The 19,789-nt window shown below is 40.0% G+C and overlaps 1 protein-coding gene across 1 annotated transcript; it reads right to left on the minus strand.

Moving 5' to 3' along the window:
• Positions 1-558: 558 nt before the first annotated feature.
• On the minus strand, positions 559-1,500 carry LOC125361802 (olfactory receptor 52H1-like). Its single transcript, XM_048360406.1, has one exon. It carries the CDS (start codon positions 1,498-1,500, stop codon positions 559-561), a length of 942 nt encoding a protein of 313 aa, XP_048216363.1.
• Between the last annotated feature and the right edge of the window lie 18,289 nt (positions 1,501-19,789).

Genomic DNA, 19,789 nt, shown 5'->3' on the forward strand with positions numbered 1-19,789 from the left:
TGGACATATGAATAACCAGTTTGTATAATTTGAAGAACCACACAGTTAAGACCAAAGATGGGCAGAGGAAAGGAAGGTCAGGAGGAATACACGGGAGGAAGACCCACCAATGTGCAGACCAAGCCCTAAAGCAAAGGGAGCAGTGAGCTGGTCATTGTACCACTGCAGTGAGATGAACACATGACCACTTGACAAGGAAGGGAGGGAACTTCAGGATGCAGAAGCTGAGAAACACAAGGGACAAGGCATTGTATCACAGGGACTATCTGCTCATCAAATGTCTTAAAAATTGGCAGTGGCAATAATGGAACTCCCCATTTGCTGGTTTCTGTATCATCTGTTATTACTTTCTTAACACAAATGGTGAGAAGACAACATCACAAAAACCTGGGACTTTCCCCCCCAGATATTTAGAGATTATTTTTTCCTCTGACACTTGCCTGTAGTTCTTGCATGATGAGAATGCTTGAATATCAAATAAATATAGCTTATTTTAGTCTCTGTGTTACACAAAATATCACTGAATTGATTTTATAGGAATTTCCCTTCAGTGTCTACTCACTGTGTCTTCTTCAAAGAGAAGAGAAGAAGAAATTTCTCCTGGATCTGCTTGGTCTTCACCCCATAAACAATGGGGTTCAGTGCAGGAGGGATGGCCACATAGAAGTTGGCAAAGAGGATGAGAACGTTCCGGGGGACACTGTGTCCAAAGCGATGGGCAAGGATGGAGAAGAAGGCCGGTGTGTAAAACATGAGGATGACACAGACGTGGGAGCCGCAGGTGCTCAGGGCCTTTTGGCGGGCGCCCTGGGATGACAGGCGAAAGACAGCACGCAGGATGAACACGTAGGAGACAGCGATCAGGATGACATCGGAGATGACAGTCATGAGAGGCACAGAAAACCCATACCAGATATTGATGGAGATGTCAGCTGAGGCCAGCCGAGCCACGCCTATGTGCTCACAGTAGGTGTGTGGGATGCTGCGTGTTCCACAAAATGGTAACCGCTTCAGCAGGAAGACATCTGGCAGGATGACAGAGAAGCTCCTCAGCACGATGCTCACCACCAGCTTGGTGATCACCTGTGGGGTCAGGATGGTGTTGTACCTCAGGGGGAGACAGATGGCCACATAGCGATCAAAGGCCATGGCCAGCAGGGTGGCTGAGTCTACTACAAAGCTGAAGTGAAGGAAGAACATCTGGGTGAGGCAGCCAGAGAAGGTTATTTCTTGGGAGCCAAGCCAGAGGTTAGCCAGCAGCTTGGGCACCGTGGCAGTGGACAAGATGAGGTCAGTGGAGGCCAGCAGAGACAGGAAGAAGAACATGGGCTCGTGGAGGCTGTGCTCAGATGCAATGAGGTAGAGGAGGATGCAGTTGCCCACGAGGCCCACGACATAGATGACACAGAAGGGAATTCCAATCCAGAGGTGGAACTTTTCCAAGCCAGGGATCCCAACCAGGGTGAAGGAACTGGGGTTGTAACAGCTCACATTGTGCATGGTCTCTTCAGTCTGGGCTCCACCGGGCCTTGGTTCCTGGAGACAAACCCCCTGTCAGAATGAGCTATGGAAGTACACATTTTCCTTCCTGAGCAGCCTCCCTCTGGGCTCCTCTGCTCTGGATGAGCTGAGTGCTATAGGACTGACTGGTTTCCGCAGCTTCCCCTGGACCTCAGCCCCATTCACTTCTTGATACATTTACTAACCAACCCTATGAAGTGGCTGCTCTTGTTAATCAATAAATGTCTTGTGATAAATAACTGTACTTCTTAATGATTATCTAGAATAGATCTGGGTTCAAAAGAAGAAAAAATATCAAGTATGAGGAGAAGAGGGATATGGAGAACTTAGTGGAGGATAAAGAATAATTTAAAAAGTAGTAATCCTATTCTACAGGATGAAAAGTAAAGAAAGAGGAACTTGTGACTTTTGTAGTGAAAATATTAAGTTTCAGAAAACCAACTTGACAAACAGAGAGGAATTTGGCCCAACAAGAGTAGAATTAAAGTAGAAGGAAATAACAAGGGCAGAGTAGAAACTTCAGTTTCCCAGTGCTTGAAATATAGCTTAAATCAAGATATATGCTTTGGAGGATTTAAATATAAAAGATGATATCTATCTGAAAACCAGCAGAGAAGCCATTTCAAACAACAGGCATGATCCCAGAAGGTGACTTTAGTGGGTCAAGGGTAAACCTTAGAGGTTCTGAATTCTCTACTGTCCCTAGGAGAGCTAGCTCTATTGAACAATGAGTTTGACAATGTAGCCATAACAGAAATCACACAGTACAATTCATCCTAAGGTGACACAGGGCAGATCTGGCCTCCTGGAGATGAAATACCAAGTAGTAAGAATATTTTACCTCACAGTTTTCCTGTCTGTTCTGACAATGTTTCAGGTTTATCTGTAAGAATCACCACTCCAATGTTCACGCAACAGTACATAGTACTTGTTTGTGAGATAAGTTTTGCTTTGAAAAATGGCTTTTCAGTTTGTCCTCCATTTCAGTGTTCTATTTTGTAGAGTGCTTTTGCATGAGTGGGAATGGAACTAGCTACATTGATACAGATGTGTTACATAGAAGATGCCCCAGAGCTCCTGAACCATCCTCAGATTAGTTATATTCCCTAACACATTTACAAAATCCTTTAAAAAGCTTTCATTTCTTTCTTTTTTAAAATGCATCTTCTTGAACAGATATTTGGCAGGAAGCCAGGGCCTTGCTTTTCTCACTGGATTTGTTTGCTCAAGGTTTTGTTTTACTACCAAAACTATGTCTCCAATCCAGCATTTTGCTGGGAAGTTGGAGATGGAGACTCTCAGAATTTTCTGCCTCGGTGCCCTAGGAGTGGAATAGTGATCCTCTGTTCTCCTGAGCTGTTTGTACTTGGCCCAGAAAGATTTCAGGGAATAATGAAGACATTAATTAGCTCAGTGGGCAATACTTGCTCTTGCCTGGCATGCGTTAGTACCTGGGTTTGAATCCTTATGTGATGCAAATCCCCCCCCAAACTAACAAAAATTAAAACAAACAAAATATTTAAAAACCTGAACAGTAAGAAACAAAGGGTGATAATAGAATTTAAAAAAAACTTTTTAAGGAAAAGAAGAACTTTGTCTAAGTCACAAAGGGCCCTGTATGAGTGCTGTTGGTAGAAAACAGCAAAAGATTTTTAATTTCTCTTCCAGGTTCTCAGACAAAACATACACTTCTCTCTCTCTCTTTTTTTTTCTAGTCAGCAGATTCCTTTATCAATCCAGGTGGACATAGTATACCTTCATAGGTCCTAAGAGAAATGTAAGTAGTTACCATTGCAAAGGGCAGCCACCTGTGTGAATGTGAAATGTAAATTACCTGGTTTCATCTAGACTGAACTTTTTTTTTTTTTTTTTTTTTTGCCAGTCCTGGGGCTTGGACTCAGGGCCTGAGCACTGTTCTTGGCTTCCTTTTGCTCAAGGCTAGCACTCTGCCTCTTGAGCCACAGCGCCACTTCTGGCCGTTTTCTGTATATGTGGTGCTGGGGAATCGAACCCAGGGCCTCATGTATACGAGGCAAGCGCTCTTGCCACTAGGCCATATCCCCAGCCCCTAGACTGAACTTTTATGGTCAGAACTTACATAGATATAGATCAACAGATTCTCCACGAATTCCTTTCAAAAATCCTGGTCATATGATCTCCTATAGTTTAGGAGAGCTTACAAAAAATGTCTCCATAGTTAGGAGAGATTTCAATTTAGCCTCTTGGATCACAGATTTACAATTAATACTGCTGTATCCCCAAACACACATTGCCTCAGAGTACCAGGCAAACACAAAACAGAACTAAAGTATCCACTAACTATTAAAGCTACAAAGCGTAGACAAAACAAAATATGCACACCAGGGGTCTTTAGTTCTAGTCAAAATTTACTCTAATCTCATTTCTTTTGCCAAAAGAGCTCTTCCCTTCTAAATCCCTGGCTGTGTTGTTGGTTACAACAGCTGGTCTGTACTTGAAATCAGTAGCCTCCTGACAGATTATGGCCTGATCACAGAATCATTGGTGCCAGGATTCCTGTTTCCCAAGCACATGTCCTCAGGGCACAATGCCTACTCTAGACAGAAACCAGAGGCTGCATTGCTTGAGAAAATCTCAGAGCCAGTGAAGGGTTTTCTGCCTCACTTATTACCTGCAGTGTCTTACTTACACGTCTCTCTTCTGTCTCTAGGTGGACAAAGTTAGCAGTAGTTGTCTATTTAGAAGGAAGTGAATGTAATGTCAGAGTGGAAAACATTCTAGGAAGGGGCAAATGAAAACATTTATTCATTGCCCTATACTCCCAGGAGGTAATTCAGGCTAGAATAAACCTTCAATGGTCATTCCCTTATGAGAGATGGGGCCAATCAAGTTAAGTCATTTCTCCTGAGATGGACTGTAGTTTGGGGCATTTAATAACCTATAAACACTAGAGCCCTGAGAGACTGAGCCCTAGACAAGTCAGACATTCAGTGGAGGCACAAAGCATAAGAATATTCCTGTGGTCTCAATGTTTTTAAGTCTACTTATATGTATTTGCACTAATTATAAATTTTCAATTATATTTTCATGTTCTTCATACTAGAGCATAAATTCTGCCATGTTTTTTTTTCTGAATCATTTTCAGCACTTTGCATTGGCATGAAATTTATAATTTTATAAGTTGTTTCTCAATTTATACATACCTCATTTGGGATATTTGACTGCAATGAATGTATATACCAATATGGAAATAGTGAAATGTTCATGGTATTGAATATTCACTTAAGTATTACATATCTCCTCATAAATATAGCTTCCTTTAAATTTCTTCAGTAATGGATTAAATGTGCATGTGTATTCCAATCATGTAACTCCTTTGAAGAACTAACCTATGGTATAACACAATGAATACTAAGAACCTAGAACTTGAAGTATTAGGGAAAAGGTGATGTCAAGAGGAGCGGGGATAGGGCTGGGAATATGGCCTAGTAGGTTTGATTCCTCAGCACCACATATTCAGAAAATGGCCAGAAGTGGCGCTGTGGCTCAAGTGGTAGAGTGCTAGCCTTGAGCAAAAAGAAGCCAGGGACAGTGCTCAGGCCCTGAGTTCACGGCCTAGGACTAGCCAAAAAATAAAAAAAAAGAGGAGCGGGGATAGAGGAATGGAGAGAGGAAGGATGAGAGAATGCAGTCACAACATTCAATGTGAACATGGAACTAGGAAAGTTGACACGATAGATGGGATTGGGAGAGATGATAGAACTTGATAGAGAAGATGGGGCAACATCGATCAAAATGTATTGTACTCCTAAACTGACATGTTGAACTGAAATCCCTATGACTGCTTAAATCAAAACACCGAGATTCCATCTCACCCTAACTGCAATAACTAAAAAAATCTGCAAGCATAAAGTACAATAAATGCAACTTCAAAGCTATTAAATTGGCTAAATAAAAAGATTTCATATACCAAGGAGACTAAGGAAATTTAAGAATTGATTGACAAGAATGAGTTATCTTTACAAAATATACATAAAGGATTGGAAAAAATTAACAAAGATCATGTAAATGTTAACACCACATTATCAGCAGAATAGTTTTCTAAGTCCTATCAATGATATTAACTATAATACCAGTAGTAGAACAGAACCATGATTATATTCACTATATTCTAGGCAATCAAGATAGCATTGGGTGTGGAGACACGGCTCAGATGGTAAAGCAAAAGCATCAGATATCAAGTTCAAGTTCCAATCTCAGATTAAAAAAAATAAGACTGTATCTACAGTTGTGTAATTGTATGCTTGTCTGTTTAAATTTCATGCAATAATTTATAACAGATCAGAGACAATAAATAAGAAAATAGACAAAGTCTCCTGCCTTCCTGGAATTTACATTGAATTCAGGCATGGTTAAGGTCCTTCTCTATACTCAATGACAATAGTATAGGGCAGCAAAAGTGATTAAGAGCAGCAAAAATCTCATCTGTTTCCTGGAGAGACAATTACTTCTTCAGGCTATGCTATCACCATCTCTTTTCTGTTTTGTAGTTTTAGTTTTTCCATTTTCTTAATATGACACAGACTATCTTACCTAGAGGAAGAAATCCTTCTTTTTTTTTTTTTTTTTCTCTCGGAGAAGCTGGGAAGTGAAGCTGTACTCTGGAGGTGAGAGGAATTTTCTGTGCTCTGCCAGGCCTAAGACAGTTTTTGTTTGTGGTGCTGGAGATGGAACCCAGGCCTTGCATATGCTACGAAAACTCTGTACCATTGCAGTTCACTTCCAGTGGGGGTTAAGACTCACATGGAGTTGATCTCCTTCCTTCTCTTCTGATCATTTCTGGGATATTGCTCATAACTTTCCCAACAATTACCAGCTCGTTGGCTAGTCTAACAATGACTGCCATACTCTGGAGGTTTCCTTCAGTCCTTTTCCTCCAAAAGTCCAGTCACTGGGAACTTTGCTCATGCCCCTTCCTTCTTATTTATATATTTCTTTCTTCCTCACTGGAGTTTGAACTCAGGCATTCTTCTACTTGAACCACATTCCTAGTCTTGCCAACTCTTATATATCTCAGTAGCACTTCACGAAACTATGCTATCATCCTCTCTTACTGTAGAGTTGTTTATTGTGTTTGACACATTATTTCTTATCTCCCCTCCCTTTAAAAAATTTTGTTTGAAGAGCAGGACTCAAACTTTGTACCTGGTGCTTTTGCTCATTGGCTTGGCACTCTGCCAACTGAGCCATGCTTCCAATCTCAAGGGTTGGTTCTTCTTTTTATCCTCCACTCTTTATTCCATTTTACCAGACAAAGAACAAAGGAAAGGACTAGGTAATTCCTTAGAAGAAGACCCATGCTAATTTTATCCTGAGCACTTTGTACCTTTATCGGTGTGTTACAAATACTTTGATGTGTGCTTTCTTTTTCTCCTACTTTTCAGAGGTCAAAGTCATCATCTCCTGTCTATTTCATAATGGGACAAGGTCCACCTGTGATATATACTAATTGTTTACTCAAGGCCCTGGTTTGGGACCTGGTAACTAGGAACTCTATTTTTTAATTTTAGAAGAATAGTTTTGATTAATTTCCTAAGAACAAATGTATATGGGGAGATTGAAAAAGAACATCACAACAAAAATATTAACTACCTATAAGAGAAGATAGCTGAGGTAGCAGCAGATAGAAGGTAAATAAACAGGACAAAGTAATATAGTATGCTAAAGGTTGACAATCACTATGGCAATAAATGGAATCAAGCAAGCCCAGGAGGAAAACTGGCTCACAATGGATGCCATGAGTTTGAGCAGGGGAGCAACAAGATGGCTGCCTGCCTGAAGCAGACCACTCTGGCTCCTAATGACAGAACAGCAATGAGAGCCGACCATAAAGATCCAGTGGAATCATCAGGGAAGCTAGTTCTCCACTCATCGGCCTTCTGAAATTCACCAGAAAACATGAAAGCAGATAATGTGTCTGTATAAAATTCAAATATAGGGGCTGGGAATATGGCCTAGTGGTAGAGTGCTTGCCTTGTATACATGAAGCCCTGGGTTCGATTCCTCAGCACCACATATATAGAAAAAGCCAGAAATGGCGCTGTGGCTAAAGTGGTAGAGCACTAGCTTTGAGCGAAAAGAAGCCAGGGACAGTGTTCAGGCTCTGAGTTCAAGCCCCAGGACTGGTAAAATGTATACATACATACATACATACATACATACATACATACATATATACATATATACATATATACATATATATATAACACTAAGGAGAAAGAAAAATTAGCAAAAACAAAATGAGACATTTATTAAGAAAATGCTTTCATGATACTAGAAACTGATGCTAAGTCTTGTGCTTACTAATCAAACATGCTACTACTTGAGCTACACTATGCAAGGTCAAAATGAGTCGTTTACATGCATCCCTTGCCCAGCACCGGTGGCTCATGCCTATAATCGTAGCTACTCAGGAGGCTGAGATCTGAGGATTACTGTTTGAAGCCAGCTTGAGCAAAAAGTCTATGAAATTCTAATCTCCAATTAAGCACAGAAAAAGCCAGAAGTGGTGCTGTGGCACAAGTGGTAGTGTGGCTATTCTTGAGCAAAAGATGCTCAGGGACAGAGCTCAGTCCCAGAGTTCAAGCCCCAGAACTGGCAAAAAAAAAAAAAAAGCATCACCTGTTATTAATTTGTCTAGCATATTAATACTAATCAAGAGTAATGAATTGGCTACAGGTGTAGTTTAGTGGCTTCAGGGCTCAGTGGTAGAATATGTGCCTACAAAAAATGTGCAGCCAAAAGAACGAAGTAGTAAGTTCAACATTCATGACTTACAAACCATGAAATTATGTGGTAGGCAGAAGAATGGCTCTGCCAGGGATATTCCACATCATAAAGCCTGGAATCTGTGATGATGTTATGTTGAATGGCAGAAGGGATTTAGTTTTCAATATAATATAATAGAACGAGTCAGTAGATGTTAAAATAGAGAGGTCATCTCCATGTTCAGATAGCGCAATTGTAGTCACAAGCATTCTTCAAAGTGGAACAGGAAGACAGAACAGAAGAAACGTGATGATGGAAGAGAGGCAGACATAACATCTCTGGATTCGAAGATAAGAGGGAGACTTTATGCAGCTAGAAAAGCAAGGAAATGTTTTTTTTTCTCTCTCCAGAGATTCTCAAAAGAAATGTAGCCTTCTTACTAACGTGGCTTTTATCCCTATGTGGTTCTGGATTTCTGAACAGCAAAACTGTAACATAAACACCATTTTGTTGTTGAAAAGCCATAGTTTGGGGGATTAAAAAAATAGTACCTAAAGGACACTAATGCATTATGCATCCAAAAATGTATATTTGTATTTCTGAGTAAATACACACATTTTAACCCATTATTTGGAAAATTAAAAGAAGCCATATTCAAAGGACATAGCTCTCAAGATAAACAGAAAGCCCACAGACTGGGAGAAGATCTTTACCGGCCATTCAACAGACAAAGGCCTCATCTCTAAAATATATGCAGAACTAAAAAAATTACCTTCTTCCAAAACAAAACCGCAAAGAACCAATAGCCCCCTCATCAAGTGGGCTAAAGACTTACAAAGAAACTTCTCTGATGAGGAAATGAGAATGGCCAATAGGCATATGAAAAAATGCTCTACATCACTGGCCATAAAGGAAATGCAAATCAAAACAACATTGAGATTCCATCTCACCCCAGCAAGAATGTCATATATCAAGAAAACTAATAATAACAATTGTTGGAGGGGATGTGGCCAAAAGGGAACCCTACTTCATTGTTGGTGGGAATGTAAACTGGTTCAGCCACTCTGGCAAGCAGTATGGAGATTCCTCAGAAGGCTCAATATAGAACTCCCCTATGACCCAGCAGCCCCACTGTTGGGTATCTATCCAAAAGCCCACAAACAAAATCACAGTAATGCCACCAGCACAACAATGTTCATCGCAGCACAATTTGTCATAGCGAGAATCTGGAACCAACCCAGATGCCCCTCCATAGATGAATGGATCAGGAAAATGTGGTACATATACACAATGGAATTTTATGCCTCTATCAGAAAGAATGACATTGTTCCATTTGTAAGGAAATGGAAGGACTTGGAAAAAGTTATACTAAGTGAAGTGAGCCAGACCCAAAGCAACATGGACTCTATGGTCTCCCTTATTGGGAATAATTAGTACAGGTTTAGGCAAGCCATAGCAGAGCATCACAAGGCCCAATAGCTATACCCTTATGAACACATAAGATGATGCTAAGTGAAATGAACTCCATGTTATGGAAACAATTGTTATATCACAGTTGTAACTACTTTCAACGTCCTATGTGTATGTGTAGTTTCTATTATTGATGATGTTCTTGTATCACCTTCCTATGGTTGTACCTACACTATCTCTGTAATCTTATCTGAGTATATTGGAAACCGTGTTTACTGGTATTGGAAGTAGGAAATTCAAAGGGAATACCAAATTTGAGAAACACAGGGTAAAAAAGGAGAAATAACTACAAAAGCAATACTTGCAAAACTGTTTGGTGTAAGTGAACTGAACACCACGGGGGGGGGAGGGAAAGGGGGGAGGGAGGGGGGCATGAGGGACAAGGTAACAAACAGTACAAGAAATGTATCCAATGCCTAACGTATGAAACTGTAACCTCTCTGTACATCAGTTTGATAATAAAAATTTGAAAAAAAATAAAAGAAGCCATATTAATGATGAGCTACATAATATTTATAATACAGATATTCGTTCCACAGCTTATCAACTATTCCCCTATTGGTACATAGATTAAAGGTAGACAGTGTTTGTTTACAGTTACATTTTTTGTGTATATATGATTATATGCATGGGTCAATGTGTGTGTTTCTAAACTGAGAAACTATATATGTTTCATGTTAATGTATTGAGAATCACTAAGACAATTTTGAAGACAAAAATAGCAGAATTTATGGCCTAGTCTGAAGAACATGTAAATTTAAATTGGATTTGCTTTGTATTGTTGCAAATGCATACAACTAGACTTAAGAGCACTGAGACTCCAGGAACACTCTTAGGCTTTGTGTCGCTGACTTGTCTAGGGCTCAGTCTCTCAGGGATCCATTGTCTACAGGCTATTAAGTGCCCCTACAGTCCGTCCCAGGAGAAATGACTTAACTTGATTGGCCCCATTCCTCACAAGGGAATGGCCATTGAAGGCTTCATGTAGCCTGAATTACTTCCTGGGAATACAGAGAAATGCATAAATGTTTTCATTTGCCCCTTACTAGAATGTGTCCCACTCTGAAATTACATTCACTTCCTTCTAAATAGATAACTACTGCTAACTTTGTCCACCTGGAGACAGAAGAGGTAAGTAAGACTCTGCAGGCAATAGGTGAGGCAGAAAATCCTTCACTGGCTCTGGGACTTTCTCAATCAATGCAGCCTCTGGTTTCTTTCCTGTTGTTGTTATTGTTGTTGTTATGATGACATTCAGACTCTAGGTGGAGGTGTCTCCCTGTTGAGAATAGGGAATTCAGAACCCCTGGGGTTCAGCCTTTTCCCCCTGAAGTCTGAAGTCACTCTCTGGGTACACTGAGTTACAGTAATGTTGTTCACTTGAACCTAAATATTTTCTGACAAATACTATCTGCCATATTCATATCAACTAAATAAAGGATAAATCCTGATCTAGTCAATATTTTAATTATAGTGCAACAAAACTCTCTACTCACTTGAGCACTGTAAAACTGCCTTTTCTTTTTCTTCCCATTTCATTTTTATTTCTCTTGCTTTAGTTAAATATATTAGTTTAACCATCACATTTGTTGGCCAAGGAATATTTATTCTTTTTCATAATATTTATTCTATATAAGTCTTGGGTTTTGCTTTCCTTATAGTACATTTTCCCCTTGTATAATATTTTTAAAAATATTTTTGTTATACTTTCTCTTCCTAACTCCCCCCAATCCTTTCTCTCATCATACTTAAATGCTTTCATTACTTGTTTAGAAACCAGGGCTACTCTAAATAATTATTATGATTTGTGATTATTTTACCAGAAGACTTATTGATTAACAGGAGCAAACACTTCATATGGTTGGTTAGTAAAGCTATCAAGAAGTGAATGGGGCTGAGGTCCAGGGGAAGCTGCGGAAACCAGTCAGTCCTATAGCACTCAGCTCATCCAGAGCAGAGGAGCCCAGAGGGAGGCTGCTCAGGTAGAAACCCTGAGAGGGACAGCTGCAGTCTCCTGTAAATCTCAGCAGGCAGCGCACGGGAAGTGTGGACCTCCACAGCTCATTCTGGCAGGGGGTTTGTCTCCAGGAACCAAGGCTCGGTGGAGCCCAGACTGAAGAGACCATGTACAACGTGAGCTGTTACAACCCCAGTTCCTTCACCCTGGTTGGGATCCCTGGCTTGGAAAAGTTCCACCTCTGGATTGGAATTCCCTTCTGTGTCATCTATGTCGTGGGCCTCGTGGGCAACTGCATCCTCCTCTACCTCATTGCAGCTGAGCACAGCCTCCACGAGCCCATGTTCTTCTTCCTGTCTCTGCTGGCCTCCACTGACCTCATCTTGTCCACTGCCACGGTGCCCAAGCTGCTGGCTAACCTCTGGCTTGGCTCCCAAGAAATAACCTTCTCTGGCTGCCTCACCCAGATGTTCTTCCTTCACTTCAGCTTTGTAGTAGACTCAGCCACCCTGCTGGCCATGGCCTTTGATCGCCATGTGGCCATTCCTTCCATTCCTCCTGCACTGAACCCCATTATTTCTGGGGTGAAGACCAAGCAGATCCCGGAGAAATTTCTTCTTCTCGTCTTTGTGAAGAGATGCAGAGAATGGAAACTGAAGGAGACATTTAGGAAACAACAATCAGGTAGCATTTGATATAACAAGAGATACAAATTAAGCTGTATTTATTTGATATTCAAGCATTCGGGCCATGTAAATAGCCTAGGCAAATGGGAGAAAGAGAAAATAATCTTCTAGATATCTGAAGAAACAGTTTCAGGGGTTTCCTGATTTTGTGTCATTAGCACTTGTGTTAAGGAAATAATAATAGATACAAAAAATTGCCAAAACCAAGATTCCCATCATGTTTATGGATTATTTTTCAGATGCTTCAAGAACAGATATTTTCTAATATGTAGCTCATCCTCTCTTGTGTCTCTCAGCTTCTGGGTTAATCTCAAACTTCTCTGCTTTCTTTGTTAAGTGGTCATGATTGTTTCCACTACAGCAACCAGCTCACTGCTCACACTTCTTCAGGGTAGTCTGGACATCACTGGAGTCTCTTGCTGTCCTTCAGGTTATAAATGGGTGTGACACCAATAAAACATGAATTGCTATGAATCCAGAGTTTTTCTTTCCTTCTTCTGTGTTCACTTTCACCAAAATAGACCTAGCGCTTGAACTGAATGTTTTTTGTTTTTTTTGGCCAGTCCTGGGGCTTGGACTCAGGGCCTGAGCACTGTCCCTGGCTTCTTTTTGCTCAAGGCTAGCACTCTGCCACTTGAGCCACAGCGCCACTTCTGGCCATTTTCTGTATATGTGGTGCTGGGGAATCGAACCCAGGGCCTCATGTATATGAGGCAGGCACTCTTGCCACTAGGCCATATCCCCAGCCCTGAACTGAATGTTTTAAGGTGCTTACAAATCATTCCAGTGGATCTATACATGCTATTCTTGCCTTCCTTATGGCATTGAGCTTGAGCAGGCAGTAATCTATTTTCTGCCTCTCTAGGAGTTCCTTAAAGTAATTTTCTAGTTGGTAAAACTAGGGGTAGAACTCAGGGCCAAGTACTCTATCACTTGTACCACACCCTTAGCTACTTCAAAGTTATTTGAAAGCATTTGAAACCTCTCTCTTCTACTTCAAGGCTTTAGTAAATAACAGGGGGAACATACTGCAATTCACAGAGTTGTGTTCCTTTTCACCTTGAAATTCTTCATCAAATGCAGAAATACTCTACTTAAGATCATTTCAAGGGAATGGAAATTAAAAAAAAATTGACTGGTTAAAGCCTTGCTTATTGACTTGCAGTTACTTATGTTTCTTTATAATTTATCAGCACTTTCCTGGATCTTTGAGCAAGTAGTTCCAGAAGTAAGAATTTTCTTTAGTATTTTCCAGGCTTTTTTTTTATCCTGGTGTTTTATATAAAATCAACCTTGGTTTGGGTGTAGTGTGTGTTATATAGAGTTGTGTTTGGAAGTATTTATTCATACATCTATTAGAAAACTCTCCCAGGGAAATGTCATGTATTTCCTACAATCTCCACTGAAAATAAAGCCATACTTTCCATAGCACTGAACATGTTAAATAATTTGGGAGACAATACTGCAATTCTGACATCTGACCCTATATGTATGCTGGAAATTCTTTTGTTGAGTCTAATGCCCATTCAGCAGCTCAGAAGAGACTTGCCAGAGTCCACTTCATCTGTGCTACAACTCAAAATAATTATAGTAATTCTGTTGTATATTTATCTGTGTAAAACTTATTTTATATGCTCATTCAAGGCTGAATTTGGCCCTTGGCATCGTCTTCCATTGCCTATCAATATATCTGACACATTATGTGTTTTAATCAGTAGTTCATGCATATTCAGACTCCCTGAGCAATTCTCTCCTCCATGTTATTTTCTTTAACCTTCCTTTTCTTCCTTCTCTCGCCTCCATAGATTCTTTTTTAATTAATTTATTTATTGTCAAAGTGATGTACAGAGGGGTTACAGTTTCATACAGTAGGCAATGAGTACATTTCTTATCAAACTTGTTACCTCCTCCCTCATTTTCCACCCTCTTTCCCCCCACTCCTCCCATGAGTTGTACATTTGCATTATGGCATATAGTTGTGTAGGTAAGCACAACTATTGCATTGGTTCACCTTTTTCCCTTTGTCTCTCCATTTTGATGTTCCCCTTCCCTTCCCTAGTTCCAATAAACATATATATTATACCCAAGGTACCGAAATCAGTAACAATGACATCAGGGGCAAAACCCTGGGGAAGAAAGACAAAAGAATATGGCATAATTTCACATGGTACATTGAAAAAAACAACAATAATGGTAAACCACTTATTTCCATAACTTTGAGTTCATTTCACTTAGCATCATCTTATGCGTTCATATGTACATTGCTACTGAGCTATTGTGATCTTCTGCTAGGACAGTTCTAGATGTGTACTGATTATAACCAATGTCGCCTCCATAGATTCTGTAGCACATTATCTCAAGCTCTTATTTTGTTTTCTATCCCAACCTATCTGCTTGTCCTGTACATTCATTTGAAAAAAAAATTCTGAGTTTTTGAAATTAGTTCTGTATTTTGTAGCCACTGGCAAAAATTACCCCCAAGGCAGTCTGATACCATTGCTAATGAATTAGAGTGCTGTGCCCAGCAATCTCTATTTTGTACAGTAGGAGCCTTCCTGGACTTACAACTCAACCAAAACAATGAGGAAATTCTGGTGAGTCATGGAGAAGCAATAATTTTGTCCACATTAATTTGATAATTGTTAACTCACATATTGCTTGGAACTTGTCTCTGAACATTTCCATTTGACCACTGGGCTTTGAAACTAGATTTTTTTTCATTGGACTGATCGAAGCTTTATGAACAGTTTTTCTGTTGGAAGGATTTTAAATACTCTGGCTAGGTATCTATAATTTTCAGATGTGCATATAATTTCTGCTAGATATTTACCACACACAAATATATGATCAGCTTCTATAGTGACTAAAAGGCTCTCACAAAAATTGGTGGTGATTCATTACTAGGGAAGATGGAAAGAGCTGCCCAGAAAGATAGGCCACTGAAGATCGGGTATGAAAAGAAAACAGCCACAGTGACACATCTCCAGAGATTTTTTTAATTGATGAGTTTAATTTATGCCAATATGGACAATGTACGAATGACATTTCCTTTCAACGCAAATTATGTTTGGAATTAAATTGATTTTCCTCAAGCAGAATATGTGTGGCTCATTTGTATAACTATTGGATGCCATTGCACTGCCCGTTCATTAGTTTCAATTACTTAGCACTAACCATTTACCTGTCTCAAATGTTGGGCCTAACTGAGCCACCATATTTCTTATTGAAAAGCATTTAAAAGCATTAAAATAATTCCTGTGTTTGAACCACAATATCTGTTGTGCCATTTGTATCCAATGCCATGAAATGGACCAGGAATGCCCCAGGCACGCCTCCAGGGACACCCTAAGGCAGGACCCCAGGCACGCCCCCAGGGATGACCCCAAGCACGCCCAAGGGATGCCCCCAGCACGCCCTTAAGCATACCCACAGGGATGAGCCCCCAGGCACGCCCCTGGGGATGCCCAAAGGGATGCCCCGAGGCACGCCCAAGGCATGCCCACAGGGATATGCCCCAGGCACTCCCCCAGGGATGCCCCCAGGCACGCCCCAGGCACGTGCCTAGGGATGCCCCTAGGGATGCCTCTAGGCACGCCCCAAGGATTGCCCCAGGCATGCCCCTAGGGATGCCCCCGCCACATCCCCAGGGAGGCACCTAGGGATGCCCCCAGCACGCCGTCACGCATGCCCCCAAGGATGCCCCTAGTCACGCCCCCAGGCAATCCTCCAGGCATGCCCCCAGGGATGCCCTAAGGCGCGCCCGGGCAGTCTGGCAGGCAGGCATGTAGGCAGGCCCGCGGGCAAGCAGGCAAGCAGGCAGGAAAGCAGGAAATGCAGTGATTTTTGTATTATGAGGTTGTAAGGAAATTTCAGCTCTACAAGCATTTATGAACCATCCATTACAAAGCAATTCTGTTAAGAGTTCACAAGATGACACATCCCCTGCACAAGGCTTAAGAGTTCTAGACTGGACTAGCAAACATGGTAGCTCTAATTTATTTTAATTCTCCCTCCCTCCTTTGAAACTTCCCTTCCTCCTTTCCTTTCTTTTTTTCCTGCAGTGCTGAGGTTTGAATTCAAGTCCTTGCATCTGTCAGGCAGGCATTCTACCACTTGAAACACACCCAACCCCTGATCAAGAACTTTCTTGGGACACTCAAGGACTTTCAGGTATGCCACACCTGGTACTCAGAGCATAATACTCTAAAGTCTGGCTTTTTGACATTTCACAGAAACCAAAATGCTTCAAGGAAAGTGATGGGAACAAGAACTTTCATGTATAAGCCATGAAATCAAGAGAACACACTCTTATCTATCTTCCCTGAAAGTAGACTTTAAGACCATCAGTTCTAGAGAGGTCTTATCAATTACCTAAGGGCAAAGAATACTGCACAAAGAGTGGCCTTCCTTCTATTTCTCCAATTTTATACCTTCCTTGGCAGGCTAACTCCTTGAGTTGTCTGTATTCACTTTTGCAATTTTTCTCTTTAGCTCACTCTGATGCAAATGTTATACATTTACTGGCCAACTCTTTTTAAATCATAAGCAATGTTCATAACAGTTGCTGAAAGCAGTAATTTTATCTTTATGAAAAATAATTAATATTTTATTTTAGTTTTTCTGTCATTTTATTTTTTTATTGTAAAGCGATGTATGGAGAGGTTACAGTTATGGAAGTCAGGAAAGGAGTACATTTCTTTTTGAACAGTGTCACCCCCTCCCTCATTTCTCCCAGCTTTTTCCCTCCTGACCCCCAATGAGTTCATTTTCAGCATAGTGTCTAGTGAGTATCATTGCTGAATTAGTTTGCCTTTTGTCCCACCATTCCTGTGTTTCTCTTTCCCTTCCCCAAAACAGATAAACTTACATACAAAACAAATGGTACAAAATGAAAAACCTACAACAGAGGGGAAAAAGCAGGAAACAAAGAACAGAACCACAAACAGTACAAAAAATAAAATCTTCTTGTTTCCATTTCTTGGAGTCATTTCAATAAGCATTATTTTATATGATCATATTCATATAACTATTGAGCCCTTGTGATCTTTGTGATCTTAAGTATATCCTCCTTTGATCTCACTGTATGAATGTTTAGAGTCCTGCTTCATCATTTTCAATTATAATTTTTGTCTTTTACTATCCATTGGTTTTATTTGAAGCTGGCAGTAATGTGGCCAAAGGGAATGCTAATATACTGTTGGTGGGAATCTAAACTTGTTCAACCACTCTAAAAAGCAGTATGGGTGTTCCTCAAAAGAGGAAACATAGAGCTTCACTATGACCCAGCAATCTCACTCCTGGGCATTTATCCAAATGACCACAAACCAGGCAACATGAAAGCCAGCAGCACAACCATGTTTGTTGCAGCATTGCTTACCATAGCTAAAATACAGAATCATCCCAGATGCCCCTCAGTGGGTGAATGGATCAAGAAAATGTGGTACATATACACAACGGAATTCTATGCTTCCATCAGAAAGAATGACATCATCCCATTCATAAGGAAATGGAAAGACTTTGAAAAAAGTATATTATGCAAAGTAAACCAGACCCAATGAAACATAGGTGGCACGGTTTACCTCATTTGTAACAATTAGAACATACCTATGAAAAAGCAATAATAATTCACTTATTTTTATAAATCTGTTAGCAACATTTTATATTCTTTTTATATTATTTGATGTATACTTCCTCCTTCTTAATTATGCTCTGCTTATTTTAGAAAGTGGTTAGACCTTGCCTGCTTCTTCCTCATCACTTGTCATGTAAAATGATCTCTGATGTTCTTTATGCACATTGATTCTTTTTTGCCTATTTAACCTCATAGATTCAAATGACAGCCACTATGACGATTATTCATCTTCAGTACATCTTCAGTATGGATCATTTCTCTGGCCTCGACTTGTGGATTAGCAACTGTCAATATGTTAATTCCTTAGTGGATTATGATAAAAGTATGCACATCACAAGTGTGGGACTGAATTAAAAAACAAAAAGAAAGGTGTACAAATTTAACTCAAGATATGTTTTATTATGTATCTCTTCTTTTCTTCCTTAATTGCTTTCCCCAACAAATCTAAGAAACTTGGTTTCTTCCCCTCACTCCCCCCCCCCCCCCCCGCCCGGAAAAAAATCTGGGCACTAATAATCTCTTAGAGCAGGGCCCTGGTGACTCTTTCCCCTGTATTGAAAATATGATCAACCTTTAATAGAAGGTCCTGGCAGGACTGGTGTGTTTCCCCAGAGATCATATGAAAAGATTCACCTCTATATTTAGCAGCTGAACCCACTGGTGCTCTGAACCAACCACTGTATCTCTGGACAAAAGCTCAATCACATGGTAGAGATAAATGGGAGCTTACTTCACCATCCAGGGACTGTTCTACTTGTACTGGGTCAAGTCTTTTCCAGTGCCTCTGGCCACTGAGACTAGGGTGAGTGTCAAATGGATCAGAGGTTAAAAAATAAATAAGATTGAGGACAGCTCTGTAAAGCCACAGAGATATGTAGGGGAAGACAGAGATGAAAACCAAACAGATACTGATGTTTTTGACTATCGTGGAGATCATCCCAGTCTGCTGAGAAAATATTTTCCTCAGATCTCTCAGGTATTTGGGTAGCCTTAATGCATGTCAGAACTTATCACCAGTAAAATCTATTTTGCTCATAGCAGAATCCTGCCTGTTGCAGTTTGGGGTCTTAGTCTCTTGCTATTTTCCTTATGGGTTTGAGATAATCCAGATAGATTTCTAGAAGCAGCCTTTCTCAAAATAAAGAAGTTAGCATTTCTTGGGAAATAGAGTAGTGAGACATCAAAATTTGTAGAAAAAAAGGAAGATGGTAAAAAAGTAACAGTGATGGTAAATATGATCAAAATATATTATGTGCATGTACGTAAGTACTACCATAAACTCTCTTATAGAATTAAAAATAAAAATTATTGTTTCATCTGATCATATAAAATACTATTTATCAAAATGAACTCCAAGAAATCAAAGTAAGAGGGTTTTTTTATTTCTTTGTTGCTGTTTTTTCTTTTCTTTTCTCTTTGTCTTGTTTGTTTGTCTTTGGGAGGGGAAGCCTAACTTATGTAACTGTAACCCTACTGTATATCACCTTTATACTAACAATAAAAATTAAAAATATTAGCATATTTATTTATAATAATTTTATATGTATAATGCTGATCAGTATTGTCTTTCTCAAGAGTTATATCTCTCTCTCTCTACTTCTACTCTAATCTGAATAAATATTGTAAACTGTGTTGTGAACATCTCTAATATAGATTATGACGGAGTGACATCACTAAAATACAAATAAAGGAAAAGTTTAAAAAATAAGTTTCATAGTGTAGTATTTAAGGTATGAACACAATGGTATGAAGATACTGATAGTCAAATATCCAAGA

This window comes from Perognathus longimembris, chromosome 13 (genome assembly GCF_023159225.1).
Source record: "Perognathus longimembris pacificus isolate PPM17 chromosome 13, ASM2315922v1, whole genome shotgun sequence".
NCBI classification, from domain to species: domain Eukaryota; kingdom Metazoa; phylum Chordata; class Mammalia; order Rodentia; family Heteromyidae; genus Perognathus; species Perognathus longimembris.